Source organism: Agelaius phoeniceus, chromosome 2 (genome assembly GCF_051311805.1).
Source record: "Agelaius phoeniceus isolate bAgePho1 chromosome 2, bAgePho1.hap1, whole genome shotgun sequence".
Classification (NCBI taxonomy): domain Eukaryota; kingdom Metazoa; phylum Chordata; class Aves; order Passeriformes; family Icteridae; genus Agelaius; species Agelaius phoeniceus.
Window position 1 is genome coordinate 88,199,561 of NC_135266.1, and position 27,129 is coordinate 88,226,689.

At 39.5% G+C, this 27,129-nt stretch overlaps 1 protein-coding gene across 7 annotated transcripts in view; it reads right to left on the reverse strand.

Moving 5' to 3' along the window:
• RIMKLB (ribosomal modification protein rimK like family member B) overlaps nt 1-27,129 on the reverse strand; it is a 50,592-nt gene that overhangs the window by 2,546 nt on the left and 20,917 nt on the right. For 5 of the 7 annotated variants that reach the window (XM_077174133.1, XM_077174129.1, XM_077174132.1 and 2 more), the window contains 4 exons: nt 15,641-15,871; nt 13,641-13,727; nt 10,508-10,711; nt 2,097-9,060 (listed from right to left, as the gene is read on the reverse strand). In XM_077174133.1, coding sequence (XP_077030248.1) covers nt 8,597-9,060; nt 10,508-10,711; nt 13,641-13,727; nt 15,641-15,871 — 986 coding nt within the window. In that variant the 3' untranslated portion in view covers nt 2,097-8,596. Of the gene's footprint in view, nt 1-2,096; nt 9,061-10,507; nt 10,712-13,640; nt 13,728-15,640; nt 15,872-25,618; nt 25,684-27,129 lie in introns of all 7 variants that reach the window. The other 2 variants (XM_077174130.1, XM_077174134.1) reach the window with 2 other exon arrangements.

The window sequence follows — 27,129 nt, forward strand, 5'->3', positions numbered from 1 at the left end:
AAAAGCTGACGTATCTTTATGTGCCTCTCCTACTAAGCTGAGAAGCAGCAGTTACAGACCCATGTCCGGGGCCAGAGGAACACCCTTCTTCCCAAATGTTACTGTCATGTAAACTCAGTGCAGTTACACCTTTAATCCCATTACAGTTACACCTTTACACCCATTCAAGTAGGCAGGTGCTACATTTAGTTTGTGCATCAATGGAACTTTCAGCTCTTCTCCCCAAGATCCAGTTCCCAAGGGCCAGTATGCCTAGCATATATTACATATGGCAAGTCTGGTGAGACTCCTCCTTACAGCAACAGCTGGGAATGCTCAAGATCAGCAAAATCTATTTTCCTGCCTCATTTCTATCTCTGATGACAGACTGACATGGGCTTCAGATTCCTTTGCCTCTACTATCAGAAATTATTTCTCTTCATCACATCTCCAGCCTGACTGGATTTAAAACCCTTTCTCTATGAGCTTCATCTCATATACAGACTTTGCTCATTATTATGTTTAACAAGATTCCAATCAATTCTCTATCCAAAATATTTTCCATTTTGCACATGCAATCTCACTCTGTAAAAATTCAGTTCTGGGATTTCCAGCCTGTGGTCCACAGAATACCTTCAAAGGCCGTATGATAACTAAGAAGCTAATGAGAAAAGCACACCAGTTGTCCATGGTCCTAAGTGGTACCTGATGTGCACTGGAGACTATTTAGCTGCCTGGATATCAAAATTCAGATCCAGCTCAGCTCCTGTATATAAGTGTTGTTCCTGATTTTAGTGTGACTACCCCAGGTAACAAGAGAAAACACAATTTGGAATTTATTGACAAATACTTAGCTGTAAATGAAGTAGAAACATATATGAAAATACAAAAGCTACTGCTGTATTCTGCATATTAGTATATATTCTGACATAATTCCTTTTTCCCAATCCACTTGGACATGTTTCTCCATATTATCAGCTGATCCAGATACAAACTTCTCCTATGTCAGGCAGTTCATCAGTGCTTCCTGTGCTGCTCTCTCCTCTTATTTTCTTTTCAGAAGGAGCAGTCATCCTACTAGAGTCAGCATTTTAATCTCTAGTAGGAGAATTACTTAGCGTGGAGGTTTTGTAACAGTGGAACATCCTGATGACATCTGCAAAGGTAAGTATTTATGGTGTCTACATCAGAGGTCTCCAAAGAGGAGCCCACACTCCCCAGGAAGCTTTGCAAGAACATCTGTAAGGCTGCAGGGTGAAAATGTTTTTTTCACCATTAATGACAACAGTTAGGAAATGTTTCAAAAATAGTCTTCATTTAATCTTTACCTCATCCTTTTTAACTTCTTGGGTTTACGGAAGTTTTACAACGTATGTGGTAATACATATATGTACCTTGGGAAAATATCTGATTGGGGCACATGCTCAAAATGTTTTTCCTGATAGGAATGTGCAATCAAAGAAGTTTCAGAGCCATTTAGAACTGAAGAGATGGCTGAAACTACCAACTCTTAACCACAAACTCGGAAACATTATATAATTTGCATTTCCCACTTCCAAAAAGAATGTTAACTGTCGGTGATTTGAACTTTTTTTTGCTACCTTGAGATTTAGGAAATCTCCAAAAATAACATTGTTCTTTATTATCATGGCATTTCTAAGGCATACATATATCTTAAGTAGCAAAAAAAAGCAGCTGGACTCTCAGCCTATGAGGCTGATAATTGGCTGATGGTAAGGATGTTTTTTACCTTCATAAAATAAAATTCCATATTTTGCAGAATCTTCCTCATTTATTCCTTGGTTTTTAAACTAGGTTACAATGAACATTTCACCAATGTCACAAATATGAACAGTCTTCTGTGGAGCAGAGAATGACTGGGCTAGATGCATTCTTTTCAGCCTTATTTTCCAGTACTCTATATATGTGGTGATTTTGGTGAAATTTAATTTTTAAGACAAGTACTATGCCTTATAAAGGCAGAGGGGAAACTGGAATGTTCAATCAAAGAAGAGAATTAGGGCATCAGGTAAGCAAACACCAACTGAGATAGATCAATGTGCCTCTTGTATTACAAGCAGTCTTTTGATGGTCAGAATTCTGTAAATCAGACTCACCATTCAAAGGGACAGTTCAGGGACTCTGCCTCTCTTCTCCATTCCCCTTACTCCAGTTAGTACTTTGCAATCCATTTCTCCCAGTACTGGAGGTTTCTCAGGTCACAGTCATGAGTGTCTTCTGCTGCTGCTGCCACCTACCAGTTTTATTATTCTGTTGCAGCAGAAGGGCATATAGAAGAAGTTCTGGTTCAGCATGCAGATAATCATCATCCCTTGTCTAAAAGTCATGGCCTATTCAAGTTCTACATTTCCCCATACACTAGGCAAAGCACTGGGCACAACCAAGATCAACACAAGGCTTTGAAAGCCATTCCATAAAGAGGAAGGAGCATGATCTGTAAAACCACCTTTCAAGCAACATTAAATATTAAAACTTGAAATATTAGAGAATGCAGTAATATTTGGTAAACTCTCCCCACCAAAGATGAATTGCAGACTCTGCAAAGAACTAGTACTGTATTTCTTTCAAGAAAATCTTCACATAATATGTATCTAAAATCAGGTTAGAGATGCAGAACTGTGATCCAACATGAATTAATGAATAAATCTGAGGGGAAAAAAAATTTTATTTTTTGACATTATTACAAACCCCAAAAAGACACCCAACCACATGCCTGAAAGTGTTACACCCGTGTCCTATAGCAGCTGATGCACAAAAATATACACAAATAAAGGAATAGGCCTGCCCAATGCTGAGACGCAAGAAGTGGGTATGTCTGAAAGGAAAAAGCATTGGAAACATAAGTATAACAGGTTTGTAAAATTACCTTGCAAGTAACATTAAAAGACACAAATTATACACTCAATTATACCAGTGAAATCGGATATCACTCCACTGACTTTCACAGAGTGATTCCAGGTTTATCTCAGTGTAATTGAGAGCAAAATTTGGCTCTAAAATTATTCCCTCCCACCTTAACTTGAAGCTACAATTTATTATATTGCTGGTAAGTTTGCTTTCTTTCAGGAAAATACAAACTGAGACTATGAAAAATTGACTGGTTTATGATGGTATAGAGGAGTAATTAATGTACACAGAAAAATAATCTGAAACAAGTGCTAATTCTTTACAGATGTCCTGGGAAATATAATACTGCATCAGGAAACTTGGAAGCCTGTTTGTAGGGAAATATTCTTCAATTTGGAAGGGTACTCCAATTGTCTGATATTTTACCTCTGAGTAAAATACAACATTCTCCCCCTTAAACTGAGTAAAAAAATATTAAGTACCCAGTACTTTTACATTGTTTGAGATTAGGGGAGAGAGTTACCAGAGAAGGATAAAATGTACAAGTGCTTTGATACAGCAGTAAGGGCAAGATAAAATGTGTCACCCCATCCGCCACAAACAGAAATCATCAGCTCAACAGTCTTTCTCTGCAGCACACATATTCGTCCATCTGTCCTCTTTACAGGATCCTGTCTATTGAATTTTAATAGAATTAACATTCTTAGTACTAGTTCATTCATTCCTATCAACTACTTACTTCTGCAGTTATATTTTATGTTCACTTAGCAAATGGAAAGCAACATATCTTTCAAAAATCTAAGCTAAAACAGTACACTTGAAGACAATCTAAACTGATAAAGAGGAAGGGGAATTAATGTATTTCAAAACTATTCCTCATACAGTTGCATGGGGGACTCACTTTTGTCTCACCTCAGTAAAGCACAATGACAGTTTTCTTACAAGTCAACAAGTATAAGGAGGGGAAATAAGGAAGTAAAGCAGTGTTTTCTCTAAATCCGGTTAAAGAAATCATTCAACAAGTATCACCAAAATGAACTGATGGGAAGAAAGGAAGGCAGACAAGTTAGCAAACTTATCAAGGTTAGAGTAAGAGCAGAAAAGTGTCAATTTACCTGACAACAGGTCGGTTTTGGATGTCACCAAACTGCTGCATTTACCATTTTACCCGCTTGCATTACTGGGGGGAAAAGTTTAGGAAGGAACATTCGCAAGGATTTTTCATAAGTTCTCACTCTTGCCATCGGAAAGGGGAGAAGGGGTTTTCTCTGGATTGTTTGACTTTTTTGGCTCCTGAAAAGTTTTGCAAAGAACAGTAACAAAGTGTGAACTGTTAGAACACATTTCTGTAAAAAAAGGGAGAATAAGTCACCCAAAATAGCACAACAGCAAATCCCACCCGAAATCCACACAGTTAATTTGTGTCATTGTTTTAAACAAATAAAAAAAAACAAAAGCTTTCCAACTCAAATTAGAAACATGGGAGGCTTGGAGACTTCCAACAGCAGATCCACCATCAGAATGCTCCAAAAGTCACCCTCAAAGGTTAAGAAAGATTTAAAGAAATAAAACAAAGGAAAAGGCAGCAAACACCTGGTTATAAATACTGCAGTGTTCAGTTTAAAACAATTCCTAAAACAGTGAAAAAATTAAAAATTAAAAAAGACAGTAGCAACAGAAGTTACCTGTCCGAGCACCTACTATTCCATAGAGAGAACAGGAGTGGGTCGTGTGTCTCACACCAGCCATAAAGCCCATAAACCTTCTCAAAAAGAGTGAGCCATGAGAAAGATACTGTACAATCTGTTTTCAAAGTCTCTCTAAGCCCTTATGGTCCCTTATGTATTTAACTGATTTTTGCAATGAGGGAATTTAGCCAGCGTCACTGGTTTCATTTGTTGGATTTTGTAGTCCAGTATAACATCTGAAGAAGTATCTCCTTTGTGTCTGACATACCCAGATGTTCCAGAGGTTATTTCCCGAGTAAATATCTCACAGCAAAGATAGCACACGAAGTGGGAGAAAAGGCTTCAAGACTGACCGTCAGCTCAGAACAAAAAATGTAACAGTCAATGTAAACATCAAGCATTGACACTGTTTTACAGATAAGGTGTTGTAACATTACAAGAAAAGATTTTATAAAACACATTAAAGCATTAAATACAAGGATTAGGATACAATCCATACATTGACAGCAAGACATCAATTACAAACACAGTAAGCTGAACAGAATAAAATCTCCAGTGTTACAGAGAACAAAATTTCATCAGATGTAGTTTAAGAAACTTTTTCCTGCAAACAAACTTCTAACTGGCTCTTTCAAACATTAAAATATACAAAAATAGTTGTATCACCATCAGCTGTATTGGCACCACTGTAATCCACCACTATGTTGACCATTTTTTCAGCACATGCTTCCAAACCCACATATGGAGGTAGTGTTAGTGCAACTGTGTGAAGTTTAGCATGTGATTTTCAGCACACGGAATTGAAGAAAATAAAGTGTATAAAGCTGATATCTGTGGAGTTCACCTTCAATGGGAAACACTGCCTGGTTACCATGGACTAGTTTTGTTGGTGTTTTTCCCCTTGAGTAAAAACAAGACACCCCCCCTTGCACCCCCAGGCCATTGTTTGCATTTCACTGTTTCAGGAGCAATGGGTTAAGCAGGGAGTAATACGTGAGACCAGTGTGCCCATTTGTACAAATGAACCCTCAAGCAAGGTTTTCACTCAGCATCAATACCAGATATATAAACACATGCACAGGATGTTTCAAATCCTGTCTCCCTCTGTGACCACTATGCATAGACTTATCTCCAAACTAGTCATGGAAGCACCAACAGAGGAGCAACTTATCAGAAGGGAGTCAAACTGCAAATCTCTCAACCCACTTGGTCTTTTTTTAAAAAATCTTATATTTACTTCACGAATTTTCTAACTGTGAGGTGTAACCCAGACATTCTGAAAGGGTGCTAGAAATGTAAGGTTCCTGTGAGCTACAAGATACTATGGGTACTCAAAAAAACAATCCAGAATATTCAGTTAACTTTCATCTAAAAGATGTTTCCTGTGATAGAAAAGGCCTTTGTATACCAACTAGCACCTGTTTACTCCCTGCTGTTATTCCACATGTGCTCAATGTATGTCACAGCTAGAAAGGGAAGGATTGATCCTATCAGCCTGTCAAGGAATGCAGGCACCTACCAGTAAAAAGGAAGAGACAAAACAAGAAAAAATAACAACAAAAAAAGAGCCACCCTCCACCCCAAATTCCCCTTGGATAAACAAGCAAGGGAAGTAGAGCTCATGGAAGAGACAGTTCACTGCTCAGTGACTAGAGAATTAGGTTACTTTCATGTTCTGTCATTCTGTAACTCTTCACAGAAGCTGAAGACCTTTATATTCTTCAGGTATAACCTGTGCACTTGAAGGCTCAGTAAGGACTTGAAAATACCTTTACTGCTGAAGATCTTTTTTTTTGCTGGACCACCTGGTCCACCCTCCTGCTCAACACCAACAGTCAACCTTTCACTTGATTTTAATAATAATATTTAATTCTACAAAAAAAAAAAAAGCCATTTTATTACATTCCTTTTAAAATAAGAAACCAAACTGTACAAAGAAGCATGATCAAACCTCCATAAAGTAGGTTAATACTGTTCTGTTTATTGCCTCTTGAAGACTCTCTGCATAGTGTCCGTGAGTTGTGTTTAAGGTCCAAGTGAAGGTAAAACAGCAGAGCAGCAGAGAGGTGAGGAAGGGCCACAGAGGTGGGCAGTGCAGAACCTCAGAGGGTACATGGGACATGCTCCATTAAAGTATCCAGAAAACAGCAGCATTGCACACACACAACCCCCCTCCAAACAAACCTATTTTCACAAGATGATTTTTCAATTGTAAACGTTTTACTTTTTGTTTTTAAAAAAGAGGCTTATCTTTATATATATATTTATATATATATATATAGTTCCAGGGCTTTATGAACCCCGAGAATAAGAGGGGAATGAAAAGGGAGAAGGAGGAGGAAAAGGAGGAGGAAGACAGGGACTGAAAAATGGACTCAGTATCTGTTTTGGTTATCTGTTTTCCAAACCAGCTCAAGGCTAATGACAAAATGCACAGCCAGAAGGATTAAGGAAAATCAGGAAGTCTGGAAAAAAATTAGGAGCTAAACAGCCAACACCCTCAAAAAAATAAAGCAAAACAATTGTGCACACACAAACACACACGAGTGTGTGCACTCACACCACACACATGTAAGGGTCTAGGATCAATCCCTTAATTGTTTGTGGACCTAGGTTTTTTTGTTTTTTGTTTTAAACTCTGGCTGAGCTCTCTTTTTTTTTTCTTTTTCCTTCTTTTTTTTTTTTTTTTTTGCCTTTTTCAAATCTGCCACGTTTTCCAAAGCTAAGAACTGAATATTTCTCCCCAGTTATACTCTTTGGATTTATGCCAACATCAAGTTTTTATGCTCAGTGGGGAAAAAGTAAGCCTGGTAAGTATTGTATGAACTGCAGCTTTATTCTAAAGTTCCTGTGGATGACTAATCACTTTTAACCAGCTCTTCCCTCCTCCACACCTTACCACATTCCTCCCTCCAAAAAAAAACAAACAAAAACAAACAAACAACCCCCCACCAATGTACAGGCTATAACTCAGTGTTTTCTTAACAAACAGTCTGCGGTGTTTTCACTTTGGCCACTGTTAAAGATGCAGGCATAGAGAAGGGAGTGTTGGACTAGCATGTATTAAAGAAAAAGGAACATTAACATAGCAGATCTCTCTCAGAAAGACTAAAACACTAACAAATACAAGTCGATGCACGTTTGCTTTAAACTAGTGTAATTCTTTTTCACATTTTTAGATTAAACATCATTTTGTATACCAAACATTACAGTGCTGTTTATCTCCTCCAACCATGCAAAAAATAGTTAAAAACGTGCCACTTCTGCCCACAAATAGAATATGACCAATTCCCCTATATACCTTCCAAAATCAGGATTTGAAATGAGAAAAACAGAAGTATCCTCCTTTAAAAGCTTTATAAAGGAATTTAGACACAAAGCTGCCACTTAATACCAAGATGGCACAATTTACAGATTTTTACAGAAAGTTCACATTAAGTCAACTGACACTTCTCTCAGCCTCATCATTTGAAAGGCCATATCCTGCAAGGTCAGAAAGTGATGACTTTAAAAGGATCCTGAACTTACAGCTCCCATCTGCAAGAGTAGGAACAGTAGGTGTCAAGGAATTTTGAAATACTTGGTATTTAACACCTTCAACTCACATAAAGAATTTGAGGCACTAAACAATTTACAGGATCAAGCCTTACAGAGGTAGAAGAGACTTAACTGGTGCAGCAATTCACAGAAGTTTCTAGAGAGCTGCCAGACAACTTTCTGAAAATCTTCAAGTGTGAATCACGCTTCAATGCTTTCCTGTGAAGACACATGAACTGCAATATATCTGGGGACCAAAGCAGCATCCAAATAAAATTGCTGCTTGGTTACGAACTGAGCATCTCCACCGTAAAACTGACTAAGAAGGAAGACAATTTAATGTACTGCAAATGAGTAGGGACAGCAATCACAGCACGTGTGCCTTTTACTTTTGCTCTCTCAACTGACACACCCACCCCCCTCTCCTCATTGCTCTGAGCGTCTCTGATAAACAGCATTGCAAGTTGGTTTAAAAAAAAAATTTACAAGAGAGAGTTCTGTTGGTCACCTATTTACACGTGGCATCACTCCACAAGGAGCTTGATCTCATTGGCTAGTAGCTGGTTCATGTTGAAGAGAGCCCCCGGGAGCTTGGTGAGCAACTCTCTCTCCGTGGTCTCAGGGTCGCTGTCGACAGAGCTGGAGCTAGCACTCATGTTGTCGACAGCGGCCCCAGCTGGAGGGCCCAGCTCTGGCTCGCTAGTCTCGCTGGCCGTGGACACCACGGAGAGCAAGGACATGCGCCGCGTCAAGCGGCCGGGGGCCAGCAGGGAAGCGGCATAGTCCGCTATGATACCAGCTACGTCTAAATTACAAGCCTTGTCAAAGGCAATGAAACCTACATTTGCATTGGCCTCGCAGACGTAGAATGAGCCGTCGTCCTTCATCAGCAGGTCAATGCCGCACACATCCATCCCCAGGATGTTTGACACTTGGACTGCCAACTGCTTGCCTTGTTCGCTCAGCGAGCACATCATTCCTACACCACCTGGAAAAAGGGAAAAGAACTTGCTGTCTGCACTCAGGTCACAAGGGACTGACATCCTTCTCAACCAGGCCATGATTTTTGATTGGGAAGCTTCAAAGTCAGCCTGCAAGCACACTGCTGATGACTCAGAAAGTGACCTCCTTTCCACAGTGACTACTAATGAACTTGATGCCACACCAGGATTTCAAAAGATTCTGACCTGCCTTTGGCAGGTCAAGATTATGACTTGTTTAAAAACAGTTAAGTGATGACTTTTTAGTCAAGAAAAAATACACATTTTTATGAGCCCAGGATATTAAAAAAATGACCTAACAAACCGCCCTTGTTCCTTCTAAGGTAGAGGCTTTCCTTACATGTTTGTACGTGATCAGAAGAAATATTTCAGGAAAATTAAACCTAGAGCTCTTGGTAAGACTACAACTGTAACTGCAGATATAATGGAGAGGAATGGGGATTAAGACATCATCATCTGCTCACATACCTCTCTACTTGCTATCACAGGTTACTGTCTCTAAAGCAAGAACTAGGGAACATTTATGTCTGAACCTCAGCTGTCAGGTTCACAGTCCATCACCCAAGTATTATCTGGCTCAAGCTTCATATATCACAATAGTTAAATTGAAAAATAACCCAAATAATAAGAAACAAACAAACAAAAAAAAATTAGCAGAAAAATATTTCAGGCTATATTTCCTCTGCATGAAGTAGTAACTAAAATCTTGTAGGCGTTTTGACTAACCAAAACTGCACTATACATGAATACATTTTATCCCATCCCTTCTCAGGTTCAGTACAGTTTCAGCCAGGCACCCTCAAGCGTCCTTCCTCCTTTTACCCTCAGAAACTCTCAAGTCCAACACCCAAACCTATGCAGAATCTCAGTTCTGAACATGCTACAATCAATGCAGTAACCTCCTCCTTCTCCCAGATATGGTCTTTGTGGGAAGAGGTAGCAGGTAGAAACCTGATAGACTTAAGGCAGCATAGAAAATGAATCCAGTGCAATCCAGTTGCTTATTGCCTTGAACAGCTTCCTCACTTAACTCATTTTCTTCTACTCTCTTGCCAAATGACTGACTCCTCCACCTCCCTTAAGTGTTGCTTTCTGTCTTCCTTCATATTCTGTTCCTCTCAACAAGATGAAACAAATGATAACATAGCATTAGCAAACTGCCATTACCACATCAGTTGCTCCATTTGTGTTCTAGAACTTTCCCCTACTTGTCATCATCCCATCTATCAAACACTTTGAGCAAAGATCATCTCTCCTTCTCTGTTTGCTCAACATGCTTCTTACTTAATCCTTACTCTCATGTTTCCTCTTTAAACCCCCAGCAGCAAGCACAATTAACACAAAATAACACCTGCAGCTTACTTCAGTCAGCTTTGTGATTTTTCAACTGGGTTGAAATATTCTGATCAAAACTATGAGCAATGCTTTTCCTACCAAGTGAGCAGTTACTCTGCATCCTCCCATCTGTCGAGCAGCGGAGCATGGTGCCCACCACACGGCCTCCCACTACGATGACGCGCACATCCTTGCCATGGGACTCCTTAACGTATTTTTGAAACAAGTACGGGGCATCGTGACGGATCAAATGGCTTAGGTCTGCCAAATGGTGCTTGTCTCGTGCCAGGAACACAGCTTTACCTGTATGGAGGAAAGAACATCGGGGTGTTGAAAGCAGCTGCCCATCTGAGCTGCATCAATGATTCAGCACGTGAAAGTAAAACCTCTGACCGGCACACTGCCCATTCTCAGAGGCCCCATCTGTAGCTTATATCCATTTACAAACTCCTCCATGGACAACAGTGTTCCACTGATTCAGTGCTTTTAAGTGTTCAAGTACTGACAGCTGAGGAGACATGAGTTCAAAAAAATAGAGAAAGAAAGAAGCAAGGAAAAAGAAAAAAGCTTTAGATAAAGGAGATGGTCTTGCAGTTTCAACTTCTTTTGGTACAAGTCCTTAGTGAGAGGAAATAAAAGGAAGAAATACTTTAAGAGCAGCCAACATGTAATTAATAACAATTTTGTTCATCCAAAAGGACAGGACCCACAGCCTACAGCTTTGACACACAAGAACCAACAACATGAAAATGTTGAACACTGAGCATCTAAGAACTCTGAAGTCTCTAGTGTGCCACTGCAGAACCACCCACTTCTCTGTTAGGAAGTTCCTGAGAGCTGCTCTTCCCAATACTTAAAAGGGCTCACAACTCCAGAATGAGGTCTGCAGTGGAACAACTACATTCAGAGGAAAACGTTCCACTCCACAGTATCCAAGATAATTTAGCAGAAGATTCCACAAGACATAAAATGAATGGATTATCCTACAACTGAAAAAAACCCTCTTGACAAATCATTAGGTTTTCTGCCAGCAAACATCTCTAGGACTTGGATTTTTTAGCCTAAAATAAGTAATTTCATTCCCTTTTATTTTTAGACTACACCAAAGACTTCTTTGTTCTTCTCCAGTTGTATTCATCCTGGTTAAAGTCATCCCTGAACTACTTCTTATGCAGTTTCCAGTCGTACAAGACTGCATACCTTTCCACCTTTACCTACATTTCCCAACTTCTTTTCCCCATTCTTAAAGGTCCTATGTCAAATTAGATTCATGTTTTGCAATAAGGTGCCCACTTTACCTTGAAGCAGAACTGTCATTCAGTTCTGTTATGGTGCTAACAGAGTACAAACATAAATTGATAAACTGCCCTCCTTAAGTAAGAGAACAGAAATGCAGCAGTAGCAGAAGTAGGATAAATAATGTGTAAAGAATTCCACCAAGTGTTCCTATGCCCTACTACAGCAGCCTCTGTTTAGATAGGATTTAAGGTCTCCACAACACAGAAGACTGCTTGAGAAACATGGAATTTCTCACTACAGAGACATGAGAATGTAAGCTTAAAATTCACAAAAAAGTAAAAACCCCTATGTCCCTTCTCCCACTCCAAACTTTAACTCTTCTACAGGCAATTAATAATCCTACTGTACTCCTGAAATGGAAAAGGAAGAATGATGCCTTGGAGAGGAACCACTTAGTTCTTGCAAATCATCCACCATCATGACATCTTGGTAAAACCAGGATTGGCCCATCTGCTGCAGCAGCAAGCTGCACAAAAAATTGGCCTAGAAGAGTGTGACTTTTATTCATCAACCAGTACCTACCGTTTGCCTATTTATTTTACATATAATTTGCAAATGGCTGCTCTTCAATTAATTTGAAAAAGTTTCCCCAGCTCTCTTAATGTGAAAAGATATGTACTTTCCATAAATTTGCATTAAAATGCCTGGAATTTAAAGTGCTCTAAAGCAAAACTTGTAAACAGATTTACAAGAATCCTGGCTAAAAAAGGGAGAAGAAAATCAATAGCTGAAACTCTAAAATTATTTAGTAGATCTTTACTAAAGCTAGTATTAAGTCAAATCCACTGTCTTAGATATTCCACAGCTGTCAAAATCACCTTGCTGCAACATCAAACGTTCCACCTTGGCTTTGGAGCTCCACCCACACTTTAAAACCACACTAACAGGTATTGCTGCTATCAGCAGCAGGTCTGATCTTCCTCAGCCCCCAGCGTTTTGCTCTCTTCTATTACGTCAACACGACCATTTGTGCAAGTAAGTGCTAAGTCATGTAAAAAACTAATTGGAGTAAAAATAACCGATCCAGATCCAGATCCAGTAAAAATAACCGATCCAGATTTGACATCAGTTCCTAAATCTATTTACTACATGGCTACAGAAGCACTCATGACAGTAGCAGAGGAGCAGCAGAGAGTGAGAGCAAACTGATGGACAGAAAGAAAGAAGTGGTGTCCTCTAGTTATGATTTTGTTTAAAGTAACTCCTGGTTTTGTGCCTTAACTTCATTTTTAGTCTCTTTATAGATCTGATATTTATTACATTTGTTTTAAAATATATTAAAAACAGAGCAACTTCCTGTGCAAATAACCTCTGAAATTTATTTAAACATGGTTTCCCTTTAGTAACCACTATTTAACACTAAATTAAGTTGATGTTTGTTTTATATTCAACACTTAAAACAAAATACTAAAAACAGTGCAATTTAATCCGAACCTGCAGTAATACCACTGACACTGTCAGAAGTATTTTTCTGAAAAACAGAGATTCAGTTTTACAAACAATACATAAGATTTTAATTAAATCGGAATCCTAAATATAGATGAAGTTGAGTAGGAAAGAAGTGACTGAATGAACTGAGATTTCATTTTTTAGGCCTATTTAAAAACATCCCTAAAATCCATGTAGGCTTCTTTCAACTTCACAAACTCCAGACGTCCCATTATTCCAGTTCAAAGCTTTCCCCATAGAAGTCACCAATGCACCATAATTTTGAACGCTTTGCCCCCTGGCTTTCCAAGACTGGGTTCTACTAAAACTGTTTCCCAGTGCTGCAGCCTATTCAATATTCAGCATTCATGGGTGGTAGAATTTAGATGTATTGGAAAGAAGTCCAACACCTAACAGATCTTCTGAACTGTCTTTCTTTGATGAGACAAAATCTTGGAGTGCTGCTCAGAATAGTCCTTGCCCTTACCCCTGACCTCACACCCACCTCGATGACCCCGCGTGTTCTTCACCACCATAGGGAACTCCAGCACTTCCGCCTCATCAATCATTTTGGAAAAATTCTCATGACCACCTGGCAAAAAGAAAACCAACAACATTATGTGCCACCAGTCTGCTGTGGCCAAATTTGGGATGTAATTGCCATACATTCCTCCCACCCTTACAGCTTATATAATGCAGAGAAATCATCAGTTAGGAGGACCTTGGTCATGGAACACAATCAGACTTTGAAGGTGTTTGTGTCGTGTGGGATATTAAGACCTAATTCCTTTTGAACTGAAGACACAAATTGACAAAGGCTTCTTGATCACAATCCCAAAAGCTCAATCTAATCTTCCAAATCCAAATGCCCCAATTCAACCATCTTGTTCCATTTTATCCCTTTTACTTTATCAGCTTCCATCTTTTCAAATGTCTAACAGGAAAGCAGCAGACACATAACACTAGTAACAGTTCCATCCAAACTACTAACCAGGAAAGCAATACAGAACGTGATGACAAGGCATAATCCACAGAGCAGCAACAACCCAGACCTGGTCAGTTCACTTCCCCCCTTCTGAAGGCTTAAGTCTCCTGTATCTCATTCTCTCTATATCCTGAAGTAGTACTTCAACTTTTAATCTCATTGCATCTCTAAGGACCTTAGAGTGTAGCTTTTAATGGCCATTCGCACAATTATGGTTGATACTTCAAGGTTACTTGAGTTCCATTCAAAGAAGGCTGACCATAGCACAAGAAATACAGAAGAGAACAGTCAGCAGACAAAGGGATGAGCCCCCTCTAACACATAATGCAGTAAAGTGCAGAAGTCAAGTCAAGACACCAAGGCACAAAGCCAGCAGCAGCCATCACAACCCTGCCACGGAGTTTAATGCATGTCATGGAGTAACATGGCATCCAGCACACCCTGCTTTACTTGGCCAAGTCAGCTCTCACTGATAACTTGATACTTGTGGTTTAAAAAAAACAAAAACGAAAAGAAAGTCATGCTTCTGTCAAATGCCAGAGGCAGACACCAACAGAAGTGGAAGGGAGTTATGATCAAACTGGCATGTTCTACAATTATTAAGCATTATTCATGGTCTCCCCTTCCCCAAAAAAATTAAGAACTCATTCCTTTCTCAACAAGTTAGAGCAGCCACATGTATAAAGAAAGGGTATGTTTCTTCTCAAATTGTTTTCATGGTGATTGATGGAAATAGTAATTCATAGTAATTGACAGAAAGCCATGGTTTTGTCAATCTTTTTTCTCATTTTGTCACATTCCCATTATAAAAACTTATTGATGCAATCACACAAACGGGAGGAAAGCACTGGTATTCCCAGAAGGAACAGAAGGTTGAGAGGTATCTACAGTTCTTTAACAGATTGTAATTAAAAGCAGAAATAGCATCAAGGTAGCTCAGACAAATGGTTCCTCTAATCTAGCATTCTGTCAGGAACCAGAGATACCAGAGATTCCAGAGGCAGTCACAATAAACTATAATTAACTGTTTTGGTGGGAAACAAAGCCTAAACTATTGTTAAAAGTGAACACAAGGGCTCCTACTCCTTCCTACTCTTGTCCTTTCCCAAAAACTAATGTATTTGCAGACTCTTTCATTCATATAGGAGTTTAATCTACTTTCAGGTTCTAAGTCTAGTTTTCTGTAGTACTTATGGCATTAGTACCCCAAGCTCTTGTCTGCTGTTTTAGGCAATTGGAAAAGAACAGAAAGTATTATAGCACTAACAGCCAAAGTCAGTTACTTGGAAGGCTGAGGTACAGTTCAAGTGCTCTTTTCAAAGCATCAAAAGCTAATCAACAAAGACAAAACCAGAATCTGGGTGTCACGACTTTAACTTCCTTTTTGGTTACTCAACATTTAGCTGTGGAACTGGCCTTATGGCTAAATTTCTATGGATTTGCAAAACTTACATCTTTTGCACTGCAAAAGCACAAGTTGTCTAGGCAACTATGCTACCTCTTTGATCCAACAGCCTTACCATATGAAAAAGTGTCTGGAAGAGGCACACCATGGCCAGCAAGTTCTTGAAACGTCCAGAACTTGTTGACACAGTTGAGGATGGCTTGAGGACGATTCATCAATCGACAGCCCATCTTCTCTAGGTGGCGAAGGACTGTGATGTCGCTGTCACTCTGGACCCAAGGTGTGGGAACACGCACAACCACCACTTGTGGGTAAGCAGTAATGAGCTCCCCTTTCACCCGGAGACCTAAAGAAGGAAGAGAAAAAACATCCCAGTCTTAAGTCATAAGGTCTCCAGGAGAAGGCAAACAGGCACAGATACTGCACTATCTGTGATCAGAGATACCAGACTTCAACAGTAAGTGTTAAAACAGCACAACTCTCCCTAGCACGCATCTTGTCAGCTGTGCTGTTTCACTCATGTCACTCTTAACTCACTTAAAACTAGGACCAAGCAAAAACCAGACTTAATTAGGGCACACAGTCTTGGGCTCCTTCCCAGGGTGATGGACATTTGTTTACAGGTTGACACTCCACCCTTTCTATGGGTGTAAGCTGCACACTACTGTATCAACAGCTCAGGAGGTTCCTGCCTCCCACCGCTGGTTCTTGCCTGCAGGATGCAGTTCATACCTTTCCCAGTCCCAGCTGTATTGATCCCTCTGTTTGTGGCACCACGTTACACAACATATTGCCAAAGTAACAGAGACTAGATACGATCCTTAAAAAAACACAAAAAACCAGCAGTATTTTTAACAGGTCATTTCAACAATCTGAATAATATTAAATTAAGTAGTCAGAAATAATTTTATCAGCTAACAGGGAAGAACCCTGTGACAAAGGCAGGAACTAGAAGGAAAGCCAGCTTTGCCACCAAGATCAATATATTACTTAATCATGACCTATAGTTTTACAGGTTAATTCTCTGAAAAAGAAACACTGAAAGACGAGCTGCAGGAATAGGCATACAACAGGATTGGACAGGAAGGCATCAAGCTCAATGGAGACAATCTGGCATCTGAGGACAGGAAAAGACAAACAAGGTTTGATATTTACTTTATTTGCCTTATGTTCAAAGCAAAAATTTATGACTTCAGCAAAAAAACTCAGCTCACACTGCTATCAGCACCTTAAGGGTTAAAAAAAAAACCAAAAAAAGTGAGCTGAGAAATCACAGTGCATCTGCATCTTGTGCCTACCAAAGGCCACCTGTAACTTGTGAGATCTAACCAAATTTTATTACCTGATTACTGTATTCCAAAGATGCTACATTACAAATACAGACTTGTATCTACTCTGCATGAAGGCACTGATTGCCAAGTGATATATTTCATTTCAAGGTGCATTAGAATTAATTGGTGTAGAACTGGGGGGGGAGGGGGGAGAGAAGAAGGGGGGGTTTCCCCCCTCTGTACTTCCCTTTTTTCTTTTCTTCTCCCAACCAGGATGTATTTTAGACCTTGCATTAAACATAATGAAGCAACCACCTAACTCCCAAAATGGAAGTTGAAATGTGCTGCCCAGTCCTCAGGAGAACACAGAACCACACTCTGGAAAGGCCAAAACAGAGCCACATCCAATACAAATCCCTTTTTCCAAACCCCACAGCCATAATTGCACAGAGATGAGCAAACATAAGCAGACGGGTGCTCTGGCTGCTCACCTCATTAGCACCAAGCACTGCCGCATTGCAGCTGACATGACTCGCGTGTTTAAGCAAGCAGGCTCCAGACACACACACACCCCATTTTAGAGAGCATCTCAAGCAAGATTAAAAACAAGACACTGCTACAAACCTAAGCAGACTGTGAACAGCACAAAATGGACTACTATCTCCTTTAGCCAGAAAAGGAGTACAGATTCAGCAAGCAGAGGATTTTTTTACTTATTAGTCAGATTCCACCTTACACATGTATTTTTCCATTTAGGTGCATGCCCAATTACACCCACTTTTTGCCAATGTAATTGCATGCACATCCTGATCCACATGCAAGCTGTGCAACAATCATTCTAAAAAGGACTGCATTTTCTACATAGCCCCAAATTGCCACCGTTATCTGTGTTGTGAACCAAAACGACACAGTTTTCCAATTCATAATCTCTCAGTCTATTTTGTTCTTTTGCTTTAAAGTCACGCCACATGCTGAAGTTTTGCACCATGGATTCTGAAAAAGAAAAACAGTAGTTTGAGGAGATGTGTTTGTCTCATCTGGAATTCTTCTGAGTACCTGTGTTAGACCTGACTATCAGACTGGTGTAAATTTAGCCAGGTCACCATCCCCCCTGAAATGACTTTGGAAGTACAATGATGCTATCAACAGAACAGTCTGAGCTTTTGTTTCAGATTCAGTCATATTCTCTAGTCTGGATACTGTTCTCCCCAAAACAAAATTTCTCTCCCCTTACAGAAGGCAGTTTACAAACAGAAAGAAGAGCTACTAAATGAAATGTATAATTTGAATCACTACTACTGATATGCGCCATAAAAATTAGCTGCAGTCTCCCAGCAACACAGTGCTGCAAACAGAAGCAGCTTTATTACAGTAAAAAGGAGAGGCAGATTCTGCCATTTTGGAACAAGCGTGCATTCAGCATTTCATCTGAGACCCATCAGTTAAGAATCAGGTTAATGGTCATTATTGCCAACTGGGCTGATAAAATAATATTTATTCACTATAATGTGCTGAAAGCAGTAACACAGAAGATACTAATGTGTAGGGGTAATTTTTTTCCAAAGAACTGATTCATGAATGTAAAGAAGAATAAGGGAAAAAAAGACTACAAAGATGTTACAGAGTGGTTAAGAGGTTTTGGTTTTTTTTTTTAATCATAGATTGTGCTGAGTTGAAAGGGACCCACAAGGCTCATCATGTCCAACTCCTATCACTGCACAGAACAGCCCAAATAACCACACCATGTACCCAGGAGCATCGTCCAAATATTTCTTGAACTCTGTCAGGCTTGGTGCAGTGACCACTTTCCTGGGGAGCCTGTTCCAGTGCCCAAACACCCTCTGTGTGAAAAACCTTCTTCTAATATTCAACCTAAACCTCCCCTGACTCAGCTTCAGGCCACTCCCTCAAGTCCTGTCACTGGTCAGCACAGAGAAGAGATCAGTGCCTGCCGCTCTGCTTCCCCTCATGAGGAAGCTATAGACCACTCAAGGTCTTCCCTCAGCCTCCTCTTCTCCAGGCTGAACAAACCAAGTGACCTTTTTCACAGTGTGGCACACAAAACTGCACACAGTTTTGAACACACAGAGATGAACCCTCTTTTCTTTGCAGTTATAGGGTCATCCTGATCCCAAAACAGTAAAGCAGGTTACACTCACTGTTGCCTGTGGACAATGAGCTGACCTCACAAACACACAGAAGGCAGACACTCAGACCATACAGAAATACCTTGACAAATAACAAGTTAATCCATTCGTTGACATTTTCAGTGGCTGCCCATCACATTGCAGACACAGCAAAGAGACAGCTATACAGTCCTTCGAAACACCAATAATGTAAGCCAGGAAAGGAAAATTCAAGCTTATCCAATACTGTGAACTTTCATATAACTCATCATATAACAACCACTTTACCAGAGCCTGAGGAACAATTTTTAGGTTATCACAAAATATTTGGGTATTCTTTGGTTCTAAGATGTAAAGACTCATGGGTTGGAATATCACACAGTAAAAACAGATGTAAACCCCGCTCTTCAACGAGACCTATTCTTTCACACAGCTCCAGCTATCTTTGTTCTTCCTCTGCAAGACAAAATTCTCCAAAATGGAACATGGTACACCTATAACATTAGACACCAATCATCACAGTATTCAGACAAAGTACAAAAGGAATTTTTGCAATGTGAACTGTAATCACCTGGGAATAAACCTGACCAGTTACACCTCAAAGTCAGAGGCTCAAGTTTCTCTCAAAAACAGCTCAAAGCAGCACATGATAGAACTGAGTGGGTAAATGCATGATTATTCATCAGTTGGCCCAGCCACTCCTCCTTTTTCACTCCCAAAGAACAGCAGGCAAGCTTAAAATGCAAAGCAGCTGGTCTCTGCTAAAAAGGATTATTTTGATCCAAAAGGTAGAAGCCATCACATGAACTTGTGAAAACCACAGAAAACAGAGCATTAAACTGTACTCAAGACAGAAGAAAGAGGCAGAGATGGCTACTGATGTTACCTGTGAGATCAGAAAATGTGCATCTACATTCTTACAAAGTTCCTGAGACACTAACCTCCAGCATAGCAGAGCTTATTCATATTGTAAGATACTCAGGATGACAGATGTCTCTCAAAAACCTGATTTAGTACAATTTTAGGGTGGACAAACATACTCTGGGAAAAAACACACAATGATGGCATTATGGATGGCTAAAAAGGATCGAGATTTCAAGCAACTGTGTGTGGCTTCTGAGCATTTTAATTCACATCCAAGCAGTATTTTAAATTGCTTACATTTTTGAAACTCATTATATTCCATTTGCAACCTACACAAATCCTTTCCAATCTCTACAAGACTCATTCATCAGCAGATTAGTAACTACTGCAAAGCAATAGCTCATGTCCAGTTTGCATGTTACAAACAACTGTCCTTTTAGTTGAAACAATGCAAATGCTTTCACAGAAAGAATGTAGTTTCAGAATGTAAGTCTAAAAACTCAAAGATTGCAAGGACATCAAAAATATTTTCAGACGCTTTATATATCTTGCTTTAGCAAACATCAGGCACTTTTAACAAAAGATTAAACCTTAGTAATATTAAATAAATTTATAAAAGATTAAGCTTTTCACTGTGCCTGGAAACAGCTGATACACTGCCTTGCTACCCATGGAAGTTCATGACCTATCAAATCCATTTCTGACCAAACAGATCAAAAGAGCAGGAATGAGGCACAAAAGGTGCATCTTTCAAACTGACTTCCTGTATATATTTCACAGAATTTGTCTGAGAATTGTGTGGCTATGAGAAGTTCCCAAGCATGACAACACAGTTAATGTACATGTAATTCCATGTATAACATGGGTATCTATGCAAAAAATCCTCACTCTGTGGCCTCAGCTGTGGCTATCTCTGTCTTTAGCAAAACCCCCAATGAACACCAGCTCTCGGAAATACATAAGTAAAACAAAGCAGGAAAAGTGTTTCAGTATTCAGACAGATCCCGTATGTGGAATACTTTTTCTAACAGACATACCAGCATATAAGTGGTTGGTCATCATGCATGCAGCACTACAAAAAATAAAATCTGAATCAAATTTCACTAGCATGAAATTTCACTAGCATGAAACATACACCAGCTCCCACCACATTTCCAACAGGAGCTAGCAGGGTCTGGGAACTTCCAGATATATCACCCAGATTTTTCCTCAGAGATCTGTAGGCTACCCTGAAAGTCTCCAGCTCTCAGAACTTTGTTATACAAATTTATTCATCCACCCATCCATGGAGCTGCTAACGTTTCCCAAATGAACAGTCACTCAGCAAGCAGGCTATAATGAATTCAACTCAGTCAGCTGGGAGAAACAGGCAAGCCTTCTACCACACAAACCTTTCCTCGTATTTTGATGATATTACATCCTGCTACTTGCTCTTCACAATTTATCAGTTGTTCTCACAGACATCACTGAATTTTTCTACAAGCCTGGACTCACTCCTACTCTCAAATCAGTGCATTCCTATTTCATTTGTCCTCCCAATATCTGTCACCCATAAGACACTGCATAATATTTGCATTAAATCATTATAAAGTGTTTAATAATTACTTACAGTTTACTTGCAGGGAATTAAATGTGTTTCACCCTAATTGCCATGTTAAAGCAAGCTTAAAGCTCAGAAGGGAGATATCCCAAACCTAAATAGCAGATTACTGCAATAACAAGTTATACATTCCTTCACAACTAAATCTCTAAAATTTTCAAAATTCAGCATACTTCAAATATACATTCTGCCAAGACTGTGTCAGAACTAAGGAATAATTAACAGAAGTAGAATTAATATTCATTAAATACTACTCTATATCTCAAAAGCTTGCTGCTATATTAATTTAACTTTATGTATGTATCTTATAACCCAACTATTAACAACATAAAATTTCCAGAAATTGGGTGATAAACTTTTTTTTTCCAACTTCTTTTTTCAAACCTTCATTGAAAAACACAACTTCATTGAAATATATAAGTATTTTGGACCAACTGGCAATTCCTGGGGGTTTTGCCAAAGACAGAGGCAGTCACTGAAGTTAAATTCCTCTTCTGAGAAGTGGCTGCTTGTGGCAGCTGTATGCTAGATAAAGTATCACACTTCAAATGCAATTTTATTTGAACCAGAACTTAGCCTCTGAAAGTCAGCTAAGCACTGAAATTTTAGAGAACCACAAATTTATTAACACCAAACTGAACTTCCCCCTTTGAAGTTGCACAGGAATTTTTCCTATATCACTTATCGCCTAACAGCCACAGTTTATTAGTCTGATCATTAAGTTGTCACAATTCCTCCAAAATGTCACTGCCATGTAAAAGCCTCTTTGGTATCTAGTATTACCAAGCCATTTTTTACCCTAGTGTCCACAGAAACAGATTTCTCCAACAGTTCTGTGCTGGGTGTTTTAAGTTCGAATTCTCTCCCTTCCTATCCTGCTCACTAGTTTTTTCCAACCAAATTAACAAGTGCTAACATTCAACCTTATGTATTTAATATGACCTCACCCTACTTCTCCACAAAAACTTAGCCAGAAAGGCTTTCCCACCAGGATACACTTCCACAGCTCAGCAGTACCAAGGAAATCACACAGAGCAGAGACAAAACTGATTTCTCTAGAACAGTACTATGCCACTGTATTCTGAAAAAAAAATGTATTTTGGAAACCAGGAGCTGTAGATTTAGCAAGCCCTTATGATGAAATCTTTACCTAAACCCACTGCTCAGACAGATTGCACTTCAAAAGCAGACATCTGTTTATAAGCCAGACATGATATTTTAGTTTCTACATGGTTTAGGTGAGCCTCTCCACAAGGTGATCTCAGAACATTCCTGGGTCAAATAAGCATGATTGACAGAGTTTTAGAAGTCTAAGGCATCTTCAACTGAAAGAACACCCACTTGTGGCAGGTATCTGTCCTGTATCATCTATCCAGAGCCTACCAACACTGAGAGCCTTAGAAATAACAAGTTCTGGAATCCCTTCCCCAACTCAAATGCAGAAAGTCAAACACTAAACAATCCCATCCTAATTCAGTGTTACAGAACAAGAACAGAATCATAAAATCATTAAGGCTGTAAAAAATCTCTAAAATCAAGCCCAGCAATTAACCCAGAATTGCTAAATATACGTAAATTAACCTTACTGTAAACTAACTCCACTCTTAACACTCAGTCAGTCTTTCCCATGTTTTACATGTGCTGTTTCTGTTCATTCTGAATAGCAGGTGAAGAAAAAAAGTTAAGGATACACCTGAAAAAAAAAAGGCTGATTGAAAAGGTCTTTTCAAAAGCAGAAATCCCAAGGAAGGTTTCAAGCAACCCATAACAGGTTCTCCTCCCATCTGAGATTAATCAGATTTTTTTTCCTGTAATATCAATACCTACTAAATACCTTTAAAATGCCTACCATAATGCACCTCATCTCTGTCTGCTACCAAACAATATCTTCTGACACCAGGAGATGCCGTTTATTTACTTAAGCAAAGTGTTGAAGCAAAGTGGAGAAGCATGCAATGCAAGTTTCAATTTGTAACGAAGACACAGATCCTTCATATCTGTCTCCCATAACAGAAAAGATACTTATAAAACAATGTCTAAACTGTCAAAAACTTTTAATAAATTCTATCCAACTCCCTCTCCTTTCCAATTTTTCCTAAATATATTTAGCTGAGCCTGAATTCTGGGGACTGGAAAGATCCCCTCAGTTTATTGTTTTGACCTGTCACTGCAGTCTAAAGCCTTCCTCATCAAAACTGCATTAAATTTATGAATCAGAAGTACTTATTTTGGAAACAAATGTATCCTTCTTAAAAGAAGGAATTTCGCTGTGGTATTTTGGGTAAAATTGCATTAAAACTGACTCTAAAGCTTGCAGAGATATTATCAATTCCTGTCAATTAGGAGAGTCTGTTGTTTTGTGGGGGTTTTATAATGTGTCAGAGAAAACCTTGTACTTGGACATACAGCAAGTGTCATTGTGAGTACAGTATGTTCCTCCACAAACACCTTCAGTCCCCTAAAAAAGTTGTTCTAAAAAAAGCTATAACCCAAAATTTCTTAGTTTTGACAGACATTAACATAGAACCATACACAAATCAAAGGTAGAGAATGAAGAAATACATTTTTCCTACACCTCTGTAAGCAAACTCACTGAGCTTGTCTCCTCTTTCTGACTTTAGTGGGTTAAAACTACATTGCAAAAGCTGTACACATGCTCCATGCCCATACTGTAATGACAACACAGATATAACACTGCAGTATTATTTTGCACCTGATCTGGACACAGAAGCTTCCACCTAGTCACAAAAACATGTTAACTAATTAAGATACTTAGTTTGCTCCCTAATTAATACGCTCCATACAATCTATAACTTTCTTCTTGAAAGAAAATGTTCCTCATTATTACACAGTCCTTCCAGTCAGTCCAGTCAAATACAAAAATCATGTTGTGGTAGTACCATACTCACAGACACCATGCTAAAGCAAGTAGAAGGGACTGTCAGCTTGTTTTGACTTTTGAAGGCAACACATTTAAGAGATCAGCCAATTTACCACTAATCTCTAGACTGTAAGGGTAATTCTGTGCTTACCAATCCCTGCAAGCTGGTAAGTATCTTTATAAACATTTCATCTACACTACAAGATCTGAAGCTCTCTTGTCTGAAATAATCACCCACCCAATTAACAAAGAAATAAAAACCACTAAGGGTCTACAGCTCTCATCACAAGTCAATGGCAGAGAAGAGAAACAAAAGCCTTACCACTTCAGGTATGATAAGTCTCCTTAGTTCATTTAGCTCTTCCACAGATTACTCAAAGAATTGCCTTTAAATATCTGCAGATTACATTTTTCTTCAAGTTCTTCCATTTTACAGCAACGCAATCATGGGATTTCACTACCAAATGCCACTCTTGATCTGTTCTTAGTTACGGAATTGCAATTTACATTCATTTCTAGACTCTGACTCTAACAACTTAAAAAGACTAAAAACTCTGAAAGAAAAAGGTCTGACAGCATGCTATGAACCTTGGAAGACCTAAGTAAGAAAGGGGAAGAAATGAGCACCTCTTTAGAAATTCCCGTGCTGAAGAAAGCACTCACATAAGGTTGTGGTTCCAAGACAATTTTGACTTAAATCCTGTTGCTGCCAACAGTTTTACTCTCCAGCTCCATGCAATCCTACAGTGGCATGTAGTACCACCCACTCCCTATCACTCATACACAGACCCACTGGTGAGCTGGTAAGCTTCCCACACCAGCAGGAAACTCTTCTGTTCTTCTCTGGAATTCAATTTCTTGCAGGTGTTTCAAGCTGAACAAGCTCACTGCAGGATCTGATGAATCCAGGTGTCAACTGCAACAGAGAAACCTGGATCACAGCAAGGACAGCAAGGATCTCAACAGTTTAAATTGTCAAGATAGTGTTTTGAGACTAGAATTATCTATAGTGAGGTGGGAATTCTTTCTGTATTTACAACTCGATTGTCACTATGCTAGCCCAGCCTCCAGCTTTGTAAAACCAAACCAATCAGACTGATTTCTGTTTCTCCAACTCCTGTCCTATGCAGGTGACACCTTCTCCAGTGGCTTCCACGCTCTCAGGTTAAGAAAAATTTGCAGCAAAACTGCTACAAAAACCCAGTTGCCAGAGTTGTTTGAACAGGACTAACAATTACAAGCAACAAGACATGCAGTTTACATGTACAGAATCCTTTCTGCCTGCAACCACTGAACTTTATTCAACTCAAAGCATCCACAAAGGGCATGCACTTTCAGAATCCTGCCTCACCTTTAGTCCCAAGCATGTAAGGAGGAGTGCACAAAGAACCATTTCAGTCTTAGGCCAGAATGATCCTGGGAAGATTGACAGAAAAAGAAAAGGAAGCAGGATATGAACATGCACATTTCAAAAATTTCCAGTCAATACCAAGTTATTTCTACCTGCACTTACCATGACTTCAACCCATAATCTCTCCTCAATTAGCAGCTGGATAGTTTGCATGCCTGAGGTACTGTGGTGAATGGATAAAGGCTTCTTCAGAAGGACAGGCTGTGAATATGAGAAGGGTTTGTGCCCCACACAAAGGAGCAGATCACACACATGCAGCTCTGCTTTGGAGTGCACAGAGCTAGACAAGAGCCCAGCAACTGATACAGCACGCTAACACATTGTGACCGTATATTTGGACCACCCACTCCATGAGGGCAGTCTAACTTTGTGACACACTGAGAGGCTGTGGCAGCTTCATCTCTGGAGATATTCAAAACCTGACTTCATACACCCCAAGCAACCTGATCGAACTTCAGAGCTGGCTCCAGCTTTCATGTTGGCCTTTGTAACTAGAAGGTTGGTCCAGATGTCTTTTTAAGGTCCATTTCAAACTCAATTATCCCCCTGACTCTCTGGGGCCTTCTCCTGCAGTATGCCTGGGCTCTTAAGTTACTTAATGTTATGCCCAGCTGTAACAGTAGGATGCTTGCTCCACAATGCCCTATTTCATATCTCAAACTAGATACGTGGGTTCACTGGGCAACATCCTGTCTTTCTTTTGCATTATCAAGATCATCTGACAAGTTCTTTTAGTCATTAAAAATTAAAGATCAAGTTCTTCATGCAAGAAGTGGAAAGTGCTTTTATAGGTTCGACAGTTGTAGAGGAGAGACAGGACCCAAGGCCTGATTCTCTGACCACAAGGAAATTTGGAAAGAGATCAAAGAAGAAATTTAATATATGGTAAAGGCAAATCCTGTCTGGAAAGCAAAGTAACAAAGTGGGGAAGAAGTTGTAAGCTTTCATTGTTAAGCTCTTAAGAAACAACTGAAAATGGGCCTCGCACATCATAATTTCATTTTCTGGTGGATGTAGTCATCCAACAAGACAGGCCTTCACAGAAAGATGCAGGTGCAGAAAGCTGTCAGGGAAACAAAGGGTAGTACCCTTCAGGTCCTGAGTTGAGTTTGAGTCTAGTTTTGTAGGAAAAAAGCTACTTCAAACCTTAAAAGGTTTTTTAAGATACACTTACCAAAACTTTGTCTCACTGGGAATAAGAAGCAACAGCCTGCATGCCAGACAAAGGAGAGTTAAACTTTTACTCGGAGTCTACAGGATATTCCCGAATGTTGTCTGAGTCAGGGGAACAAGGACACATAGTAACACTAGCAGGAGAATTTGGTAAGGCCTCTTCTGTTATTAACAACAACATTCATTGAAGAAAAAGGCATGACATAGGAAAGAAAGCAGCCCCACAACATGGAGAGGCAAGATTTGCATGGCTCTGCTTTCTACAACACTGTGGGTTG